Below are 11128 nucleotides of genomic sequence, written 5' to 3' on the forward strand. Positions count from 1 at the left end.
TTCAATTGGTAAGCCTTTAATATAGGAGCCCTTAATTAGGCTTTAATTAAATTCACTGGAAATCCTCAAATCCTAATTTTAATTTTCCTGGGTGGCCAGGCAAACATGATTAATGTGCCTGCTGGTGGAAGTCAGAGAGTAAATATGTTCATTCTGAGCTACCCCATCATGCTCAGGGGCTTTGCAGTGACAAGCAGTGGCCTTGTCACTCTGCTTCTTCTTGAGGACACCTGCAGCGCATTCACAAAAACCTATTCTTGTCTGGCCTGGCAAGCTCTTTGTTCTTCCAATATAAATATTTATTCAATTTCCTATCCTATTCATATTCTCTCTTTCTCTCTCTCCCCTCCCCACCTATCTTCCTATTCCTAGAACTGAGAGTTTGTTTAGTCAGTCTGAATATCTAGATCACCCATCATTTATTTATTCTCTTTACTTGAAATTCTGTAGACTCACATGAACAAGTGATCAGCATCACTGTGGTCTTTTAAGTTTGAGATTTATTCTCTCAAGAAATTAGCTTAATTTGAATTTAACAGAATGATTATGACAAAAATAGAAAAAGACAGGAATTACTGCCAAGCCAAGAAACTAGATGAGAATTGATTTAAAGGCATGTGAATCAATTAACAGATTTTTACAGAGTGCCTCTGTGGGACTGTTGGGGATCCAAAGATAGAGGATTGGCTATTTGTCAAAAAGATTTTTTCAGAAAGCTAGAGGGAAAAACTGACTGTCACCACAGGGGTGAACAGGTCAGCAGGTAGATCAATATCCTGCCAGATAGATATAGTGCTAGATTGATAGCTAGACAAGGGGTTAGACAGGTACATTTATATGTCACTGGAGAGCTCATTATATTGGTACAAAGTTCTTGTGTCACCTGTAAAGTATGACATGGGGGATTTGGGGAGGGAGGAGTAGAATAGCACTGTCGCTACTAAGATGGACATTGTGATATGGTGCTCAACCCAGAGAATAGAGGAAACATAGGTACCCATAAGAATCTGTATGTCTTTTTCTAAGCTAGTGTAGCTTGCAGTCTGGCTTCTAGAATCTCTGGCATCTTAGTGAAAACCCTAGATTGACCCAGATTTGCCTTCAGAATTAACTAATCAAAGACTTGGATTCAATGGATTAAATGAAGTCAGGCTGCAAACGGATGCCTGCTGACTTGGAAACATACAGAAAGATGTAAATCCTTGTGAAAACATTGTTTCCAAAAATAGCCACCAACACTTGAGAGCGGACAGCACCACGGACAGCTCCCAACATTTGGGGGATTGCCTTCTGCATGTGGTGCCTCTGGGACTACACTGAGTAAAACAGCCCACACAGGGATTCCCTGCATACTCATACCATCTTCATTCAGACCAAGTAAGAAAATACTGATATGAAACATAGGCTGTCTGCCTGGTGACTTACAGTCTTGGCCTATGGTCTTTTCAACGAATTCCTTTCCTTGCAACCTCAGGTGATGGAGCCTCCCCCCTCCCTTTGCTTCACCAACTGCCCAGCTAGAGAGAAAAGAAGACCTTCTTGGCCTCTGACCCATTTTGTCCTTAAGACTATCGAAGGACTAGAAGATTCCCATGGGAGGTTTATTGTGTGAAAGCAATTAAGGAGCCAAATAAAAGAATTAATTGCATATGAGAATGTGGACTTGGATGGGAAGATATTTAAATGAGCTCTGAAAGAAAGAAGCTGCCAAGAGCAATTTTCTAATCAAAGGGAAATAAAAAGATTCAATCTCTATTTCACTCTAATACAGAAAACATGTCTTCATGGTGAAGTGGCCTTAAAAAGGACTCACCAGCTGAAGTGGAAAAAATTTCTAACACGAGAAGAAACCATTGGTAAATGAGTAGAGATGCTGTGGGAATCCAGAGAATGCCACAAGAGAAAGGAAAGGAAGAGCATTCTTTTATTTATTTATTTTTTGAACAAGTATTTGTGTTCAAAAAATGTGCTTTGTTCATATAAAAATCCTGGGGATCTTTCATTGGAACACGATGAACATTTTAAATTTCTTCTAAATTTCTCATTGTGAAGATAATATTCAGTCTCACACGAAGTACAGATATTCCTAGACACATCTCCTTTCTCTTTTGTCACTATATTCTCTGTGAATATAGAGTGTTGGAAACAGATGCTAATGTGAACAGTGTTGGAAACAGATGCTAATGTGAACCAGTAAACACTTCCCTTGAATAAATGTCTACTGTACCTCCAGAACTCTTACACAAAGTAGTTGAATAAACAGTCAGGCCCAGAAACTCAAAACAGGTAAAGATCAAGAAATTTGACTTCTCTTCCCAGCTCCCCAACATCCTGCTGAATTTCTTGGGAACTCTACTTAGTGCTGTTTCTCAGAAGGCCTTTGTGTCAGGTTGCCCACCAGGGATGAAACAGAAAGAGGAATATTTATCTTGCCTCTGTCATGGTCTGATGGTCATAAAGTGTTTAGCACTTCATAGGAAGAGGCACTAAAAAATATACAAAGTTCCCATTCCCAAGAGCTATTTGTTTTGTACCCACTGCCCATGCCTAATTCTCTGAGCTGTAGAGTTCTGGGAAGGGAAAAGGTGCTGAAGCTAGTCTGATTGTGTTTTATTGCAGAAGTGACAGACAGGAAGCTGACTATGGAGGAAGAGGAGGCCAAGAGGATAGCAGAGATGGGAAAGCCAGTATTGGGTGAACACCCCAAACTAGAGGTCATCATTGAAGAGTCGTATGAGTTCAAGGTCAGGCCATTGATGATGTCTACTTGAATTAGGAATTAATTAGAATAAGAGGCAAAAGACGTGGGGCTCTTTTTTTATTTTCCAATTTCAAAACTGAATATGTGAAGTTGAAACTGAACAAATCACCTACCTACCTCAAGTCTCGATTTCCCCATTTGTAACATGGAAGAAAATAATGCTGGCCATTTGCATGCTAGGACTATTGTGAGGAAACATAACATATACTATGGACTAAATGAGCTAGAAAGGCCTGAGATGTATCATCACTATTATTTAACAGTATTTTTAAAACCAAGATACTGAAACTCACTCTTAAGGGGCAAGGTTTATTAATATTGTTGTTCTCTATGGTATTACTCTAAACATCCACTGTCAGAAGTCACAACCAAAAAGGCCAGGGGATAATAAAAGGATTGCCCCAGAAGATATCTTCCAAGGCCACCCCGTGCACAACGTTTAGAACCCCATGGAAGGCATGGCGCCTTTCATCCCTTTGAAGCACCAGACTCCTCAGTGGTTCTAAGCATTCTAACCTCATGGTTCTAAGTTTTTCTCTTCCTAACAGACTACAGTGGACAAACTAATTAAGAAGACAAACCTGGCCTTGGTTGTGGGGACCCATTCCTGGAGGGACCAGTTCATGGAGGCAATCACAGTCAGTGCAGGTAAGAAGGGTCTCAGGATGAGACCTTGCTGGGAGAAGCAGACAGACCTGAGAAGAAAGAACGTAGCCACATCCACAGCCCACCAATTCCTCGGCAGGACTGTGTGTCTGATCTGCCCAGTTGTAGTCCTAGGTGTTTCCCTGCTGCCCTGGGTCACTCTGGAAAGGACTCAGGCAGTAACTAAAAGAGCATAGCTGTCTCTATTTTCAAATCCTTGTTCTGCTGTGCGAACTGGAATGACACATCGTCTCAGACCTCCTTTTTCTCACTCTAAACAGAAACAATGGCTCCCTTTCTCAGAAAGATGACAGGTACAGAGTCTTGTACCAAACACCAACTCAATGATTTCTGGTTTCCGTTATTCCTTCCTTTTGTTAATTTGGCACCACTCTTCTGTAAAATGAGGAACAATTCTAATTTAGAAATACAGGGGTCAAGAGTTTGTAAAATGATTTGCATTGACTGTCCGAAAAACTCACCCTGCCCACTGACTCTAAACCTCTCCTTCAACACTTACTGACAGGTTCCCTGGTAGTAACCCACAGCCCGGCCAAGAGCCCCAGGCCTGCACACAAGCTGGAATGGGGTAGAAAGGGTCTCCCAGCCACTTATATTGCCTCTCACGGCCCAGCATTTCTGGCCTTACCTTCTTGGGTGAGGCTTTGTTGTCATAGCAACCCACAGGGTCATATCCCCAAGGCCCCAGAGCCAGAGCAAAAGGACAGCCAGGTAGAGAGGCTGCTGCCCCACTTTTCTCACTGCCTGCTTCCTTTCCTTCTAGTCCTCCCTATGGTGACCCAACTGTGCCCCTTAAGATAATGAACAGGATGTAGGCCACATAACCTGCCCCCTCCTTCCTCAGATGAGAGTGCTGAGGTCTAGAAACCAGACAGAATTCACCCCAGCTTACATGTTTTCCTTATGGCAAAGCTGGAATTAGAACCTGAGAGTTCTGACTTCTGCTTTTTATAAACCTGGCCTCTCCTGATGGTGCCAAAACATGACAGAGAGTACCCTTGACTAGGTGCCAGAGTGTCCCAGCACACCCTCTCCCAACTGGCTGCTTGGTGGGCCACTCTGCCCACATTTCATGGCAAGAATAGTCATGGCCCATCCCTGCTCTGTCCCAAGGAATACTTGGAGGTACTGGCTCTCCAGTGTACTTACATGATCTTGAATGACAGCTGTCCCTCTGAGGATAGATATTGATCAGAACCGCACTGGTCATGGCAGCAGTCAGGTCAGAAAACTTGAGAGTAGCCCCGAGAGCATCCAGTGAAGAGCAGAACACAGACCTGGTGTCACATCTCTTCACCAAGGCTGAAAAATGCACCTTACTCCATCCTCCTTCCTTTATCCTCCACTTTCTTGTTCTCTCATGTTCTCCCAGCCTACTTTTAATCTCTCTCTCTTTCCTCTTCCTTATTTCCCTGCCCCCTCTCTTTCCCATGCTCCCCTGGTGCCCTGAGTTCTAATTGACCAATGAGTCAACACAACTTGTCTCCCATTTCCCAACTCTGTTCTGGTGCCAGGTCACTGGCCTCCCCAGCTGCCCAGAAAACAGCTGGCATCCCCTTCCAACTCACAACACCTGTGATCATTCTCATGGATGGTCATCTGACCTTGCCACCCTTCCCTGGGCCTGTTTGTCTTGACTTCAGCAGGGGACGAGGATGAGGATGAATCTGGGGAAGAGAGGCTGCCATCCTGCTTTGACTACGTCATGCATTTCCTGACAGTCTTTTGGAAGGTGCTGTTTGCCTGCGTGCCCCCCACAGAGTACTGCCATGGCTGGGCTTGCTTCGTGGTCTCCATCCTCATCATTGGCATGCTCACCGCCATCATCGGGGACCTGGCCTCCCACTTCGGCTGCACCATTGGTCTCAAGGATTCAGTCACAGCTGTGGTTTTCGTGGCATTTGGCACTTCTGTGCCAGGTAAGAGTGAGAGATGCTTGAGTTTGCAAAGAAAATATTACCTGTTTTTGATGCCCCCATAACTCTACCTCGTAATCTCAGATTGGGGCTTAAGAAAGCCTCTGCCTTTAAGGTGCACTGAAGTCCAACAGAGGGATTAATGATGACATTAATATGATAGCTAACATTTCTTGAGCCCTTTCCATGTGACAGAAACTATATATGTTAAGCCATTTACACATTTCATCCCTGTAATACTTCCCCAAACCCTGCTTAGGAAAAGTTATTATTCTCACTTTGACAGATAAAGAAACTGAGGCCCACAGAGGTTAAGCTACCTGCCCAAGTAATTGGCCCAATCCCTTAACCTCCACATTACATGACTAGGCCACAAACAATGCAATTCAAAGAATATAGATGTTATTCTCCTGCCATGTAACTCTGGCAGTCTCTGAGAAGCTAAATGTTAGCCTGCTTGGAGATGTCATGGTAGAAATGCTTGGAAGGACACTGTGAATGCAAAGTGTTCCTAGCAGAACAGGCGGGGAGAGCTTAGCAAGCTTTTTGTCCTTTCATTTGATGAATTTCATGCTTTTTTCTACCTTAAAAACATTCAGACACAAACATTCCTTCATTGAACAAATATTTACTGATATTTACAAATATTTATGCCCAGTACAGTATTTTGCTAATGGTGGGGACTATATGAGAGGCAGGATAGACATGTTTCCTTCTCCAAGTGCAGCTTAAAATAGAGTGAAGACAACTATACTCAGTTACTACAATTAAAATCATTTCAATAAGTTCTATGAAGAAAAGTGAAGGTTCTATGCAAATAGACAAGGGGGTGAATCTGGGCTAGGCTGGGGCCAGGCTGGCTTTCAGGGGAAGGTATTTGGAAGCTGGGCCTGAATGGCAAGTAAGGGTTGCATTGGCCCACTTCCTTACTTAATTCAGTTGCAGTCTCCAGGACATGTGAAAACTCCTGCCAGGGAGCTGGCATCCCAATTGCCCTACAAAGGAACAGAGGACATCCCCCTTCAGAAAGGTGAAGTTGAATCTCATCAGACAGGACTCTGCTGGCTGGACCAAGGGAAACCCTTCTCATACTAAGAGAATATATCCTTCCTAGAGAGTAACTGGATCTACATCACACTGTAGGAAAATTGCTTCCCCAAACCCCAGCACAGGCCAGTAAGATTATTTGTACATTAGTGATGCAAGAGGTTTAGCTACCATGAAAACACATCAGGTGCCTGGAAAATAGATGGAAGATCTAGGGAAGGGCTGTGCCCTGTGACCTCTGTTCTCCAGGCTCAGAGGACCTGAATTATTGGGGTCGGGGTGGGAAGCAAATATGGAGGAAAGAACAGAGGTGAGGAGAAATAGCAGAGGATCAGAAGCATAAAAGCAAGGTCATAGCAAGAAAGGGTAAGAGGTTTTCTCAGGGAGAGCTGAGAAATTTAGCAGTAATGAGGCAACCCCCACTAGGCAGGCAGACAGCTTGGAGCAATTCCAAGCCCTGTCAACTGGTCCAGAGAACAGCTAATATTATGAGGGGCTTTAGGAAGGTTATGCTATGGTCTACTCATCTGATTTCGTGGCTTTGGCTGAAGCTCCTTGGATATAGTTGATGGGATGGAATGAGTTCTTACAGGAGAATTTTAGGGTCAAGTCTCTTGCTAACATCCCATGAGCCCTTGAGTAGATTCCTAGGTTCTTGCTTTCCTTACCTGTAAAAGAAAAGGTTGAGCTAGTTGTCCCTGACAGCCCCTTCTCTGCCTATAATCTGTGCCAAGATCTAACATCAAACATCCCGCAATGTCCTATGATCCACGCATAGGCCACAGAGACAGAGCCTGCCCACCCACAGCTCACCTGCCCATCCTCACCATGGCTCTCCACTGTGTCCTCTGTCCCCGTAAATCTAGCACCCAGCCCAGTCCTGACCAGTGAGGCACTGCCCAGTGAGTGCCTGTTACAATCAGGCATCTATTTTAAGCAGCTTCTTGGGGTGTCAGGGTTCCCTGGGGAGATATTATGGGATGGCAAAATCCCCTTACTGAAAAAGTAGTCAAAGGAGAACAAGAAGGCCACTCAGTAAACCTCAGGACTGGAAAGGCCCTTAAGAATGGTTCGGATTCCTGCAGATGAGAGTGGAGAGCCCAGACCAGTGGTGTGACGTGCCCAGGACCACCTGCCTTATTAATGGCACAGCTGGGAGTGTTCCCCCCACCAACCAGCCCCTGTCTCTGGCTCCTGGGCTCACCCCACTGGCTCCAGCTGCTTTGGGGGCATGCTGAAACGCAGGCCTTCCACGCTTCGGCCTCCCGCCAGCTCCCATTTGTCACTGTCCCTTTTCCAGATACGTTTGCCAGCAAAGCGGCGGCCCTCCAGGACGTGTACGCGGACGCTTCCATAGGCAACGTCACGGGCAGCAACGCCGTCAACGTCTTCCTGGGCATCGGCCTGGCCTGGTCCGTGGCCGCCATCTACTGGGCCCTGCAGGGACAGGAGTTCCACGTGTCGGCCGGCACGCTGGCCTTCTCCGTCACCCTCTTCACCATCTTCGCGTTCGTCTGCATCAGCGTGCTCTTGTACCGACGGCGGCCCCACTTGGGCGGGGAGCTCGGCGGCCCCCGCGGCTGCAAGCTTGCCACGACGTGGCTCTTCGTAAGCCTGTGGCTGCTCTACATACTCTTTGCCACGCTGGAGGCCTATTGCTACATCAAGGGGTTCTGAGCCACGGAGCAAAAGCCCCCACAGAGCAGGCCCGAGACGTCTCCTACGAGAAGGGCGCCTCCCACCGGTCTCCAGGATGAGCCCCCCACACCCAGAGGCAGCATCAGGACCCAGCCCCAGAACTTCACCCGACCCAGACCCTGGCAGTGAACTGGAAGGGCAAAGTCTTAACCAACCAGAAAGGAGAACCACCCACTTTACAAAGTATTTAATGAAATACAAACAGCAGCAACAAATCCACCTCCACACCATCTTTCCCCTCATGCCCTTGACCCATACTGAAGGTCAGACGCTTTTCTCTCTTTCTCTGCACCTTCTTCTGCTTTTCCCTGGCCTCTAGTTTCTTTGGGGGCAGGGTTTCCCGTCCATCCAGTTCCATGAGTCTCTATTATCTCACTCAGCTGGCGAGGGGTGAGGATGAGTCAGATCCGTGTGGCTGGTTTGGGTGCTCTTTTCATTGTGATATTATTGTGTTTGATTTTTTTTTCCCCCTTGGGGTTTTGCTTATTGTTTTGTTTCATCTTTTCTCTCTGAAGCGAGCAACAGAGGTGCTGTGAAGGAACGCCAGGGCTGAGAGGGTTTTCAGACACACACGCTCCCGCCCCCACAGGGTGACAGGTGGTTCTGGGCTCCATCAGGGTCCTGGCCCTGTATCCTATTTTTCTCTGAGCCCTTTGGAGGTCTGATGGCGTTTGGGTGGAAAAAGGCTGTCACACCCATGTGGGGCAGTAAAGAGCAGGGGTTTCACATATATAAAGCAGGAGGCGCTTTATATGCTTCTGTTGAAATTAAGTCAAAATCAAAAGGCAATTGTCTTCTCCCTTGCCCCAGCCTATCCAACTCTGTGAGCATTGCTGTGTCAATGTCTACATGTGTATCCATCTGCAGGAAGCCCTCAGCAAGTGGGAGAGATGGGACAGAAGTGGGAAGGGAGTGTGATGAGAACAAAAGGGATACGTGCTTTCTTATCTTTGGCTCTGCACCTGAGGCAGGAGAGCTGCGATGTCCAAACAGTGGCATCTTAATAGGGAAAGACTATTTTTTAAATGTCAGTGTTTCTAAGAAATGTCAGCTTCACCACCCCCTCACTTCCTAAGGCTCCATCTGAAGACAGCTGACTGTATTTCTTGAAGTGATGTAAAAACATAGACGTTTATTTGAGAACCAGGGGCTGCCCCCACCCTTGCTGATCCCTCAGGTCACATAGGAAAGCATTTATACAAGCTAGGAACTGGGAATCCTCATTTCTCCCATGTTCCTGCTTGTTTTTAAACTTCATGAAGCTCTTTTTTCCAGCCTGTAGGGTATTTCATGCCCCAGTAAGAGGAATCTTAGTTGCCACCATCCCATGCAGCCTGGGTTTTTAGGAAAAGAGATTGCCACACCCTATAGACCTTTTCCCAACCAATTTTAAAAGGACCTGGCTTTAAAACACACACATAAATAAACACGTACATGACATCACCACGAAACTGCCCACAGATCTTTAGGCTTTCTGCATTGACATAAATACATTTTCTAAGGGGGGGTGGGGATAAATTAAAAGACACCTGTTTAATTTTAAACACATTTTTTAAGAAAAAACTAAAAAAGAAACAGTGCTTGTGTCATAAGCTATGTTGACAGTTGCCAGTGGAAATGTTGGGTTGGTTCAAAAAAAATAAATAAAAGCTATACTTATATCTCTCTATATACAGCTTGCTTCTTCCTGTGTTTCTTCAGGGAAAGTCCCAGGGGCCACCTTCTGAGGTGGTGGGGTCTCTTCTGAGAAGATCTGACTTAGATAAAGGTGTCATCTCCTATCACACTCAGGTGCCAATGTGCCAGATCCAGTATTTTTTAAGCAAAAATACTTCAGGGACATGCTGCCTATAAAACCAAGACTTTGAGAAGCCAGAGGACTTCAGTAGTAAGAGCTGTGATGATTAAAGGGAAAAGAGCTTTCTGTGTTAGAAAGTCAAGGCAGAGCGAGAACTCTGCTGGGAGGACAGTGCCCTGTGGCAATTACCAAAAGAGTATCCATTCATTCATTTACTCATCACATATTCAACAATTAGTGAGCGGCTTCCCTGTGCTGAGCTTCCTTCTGGTAACATAAAGAGCAAAATATAGTTCCTGACCTCAAGAAACTCACAGTCTAGATGAGGGAAGTGAGTCAGAAACCCACTAAACTAGTTTAGAGAAATGGAGAAGGCAACACCACAAAGGTCTGGAAGGGAGGATCTTGTGGAGGTCCAGGCAGAAAGTACAGTGGGGCCCAGGGAGCCAAAAGCACTTGAGAACTGAGCCCTGCTCCTCCCCCAGCCAGGGCTCTCCCAGCCTTGCTGCTCCTGCCTGTGAGGCCTGTCCTCTTCCTCTTCCTCTCAGAGTGCTTCCTCTGTCTTCTTGCAGGCAGCCTAACACCATCACAAGCCCTGACACTGTATCACAACCTCATAGCTCCACTACCCAGGACAAACTGTAGCTTCCCTCTTTTTCTCTGAGTGCAAATTCTCAATTGAGACTATATAACCAGTTCCCTATCCCCAGAGAGCCATATCCAGAAGGCAGGATCTTTTTTCTTTTTTTTAAATTAAATCATAGTTGTGTACATCAATATGATCATGGGGCACCATACACTTGGTTCATAGACCATTTGACACATTTTCATCACATTAGTTGACATAGCCCTCCTGGCATTTTCTTAGTTACTTTGCTAAGACATTTACATTCCACATTTACCAAGCCTCACATATACAGAAGCAGGATCTTTTGTACCTGGACACCTGCAGATTGCTTGCAGGTGTCCCAGCTGTCAAGGGTCCACTCCTGGTCCAAATAACTCAGGTAAGGAGAAGAACATTATGATTCCATCATATGTCCTATTGCCCCTTCCAAAGGTCACAGGATGAGAGGGAGCTTATAAAGCATATGAACACCAAGGAGCAAATAAAAATGGCAGTTCTATGTGCTGAGGGCTGTAAGAGAGGCCTAAACAGAATGCCACGGGAATGCAGTGGAGAGAGAAAGCAGCATCAGGAAAACAATTCCTACCCTAGAAGATGATAACTGGATAGCAATG

The 11128-nt window shown here is 45.7% G+C and overlaps 1 protein-coding gene across 9 annotated transcripts in view; it reads left to right on the forward strand.

Annotated features, from left to right (window-relative positions):
• Window positions 1-9761, forward strand: part of SLC8A3 (solute carrier family 8 member A3) — a 143996-nt gene extending 134235 nt beyond the window's left edge. For 7 of the 9 annotated variants that reach the window (XM_053602435.1, XM_053602436.1, XM_053602439.1 and 4 more), the window contains 4 exons: window positions 2620-2744; window positions 3310-3409; window positions 5071-5346; window positions 7691-9761. In XM_053602435.1, coding sequence (XP_053458410.1) covers window positions 2620-2744; window positions 3310-3409; window positions 5071-5346; window positions 7691-8067 — 878 coding nt within the window. In that variant the 3' untranslated portion in view covers window positions 8068-9761. The remainder of the gene's footprint in view (window positions 1-2619; window positions 2745-3309; window positions 3410-5070; window positions 5347-7690) is intronic. The other 2 variants (XM_053602437.1, XM_053602440.1) reach the window with 1 other exon arrangement.
• Window positions 9762-11128: the final 1367 nt, after the last annotated feature.

The sequence above is a fragment of the Nycticebus coucang genome, chromosome 9 (assembly GCF_027406575.1).
Source record: "Nycticebus coucang isolate mNycCou1 chromosome 9, mNycCou1.pri, whole genome shotgun sequence".
In the NCBI taxonomy this organism is placed as follows: Eukaryota; Metazoa; Chordata; class Mammalia; order Primates; family Lorisidae; genus Nycticebus; species Nycticebus coucang.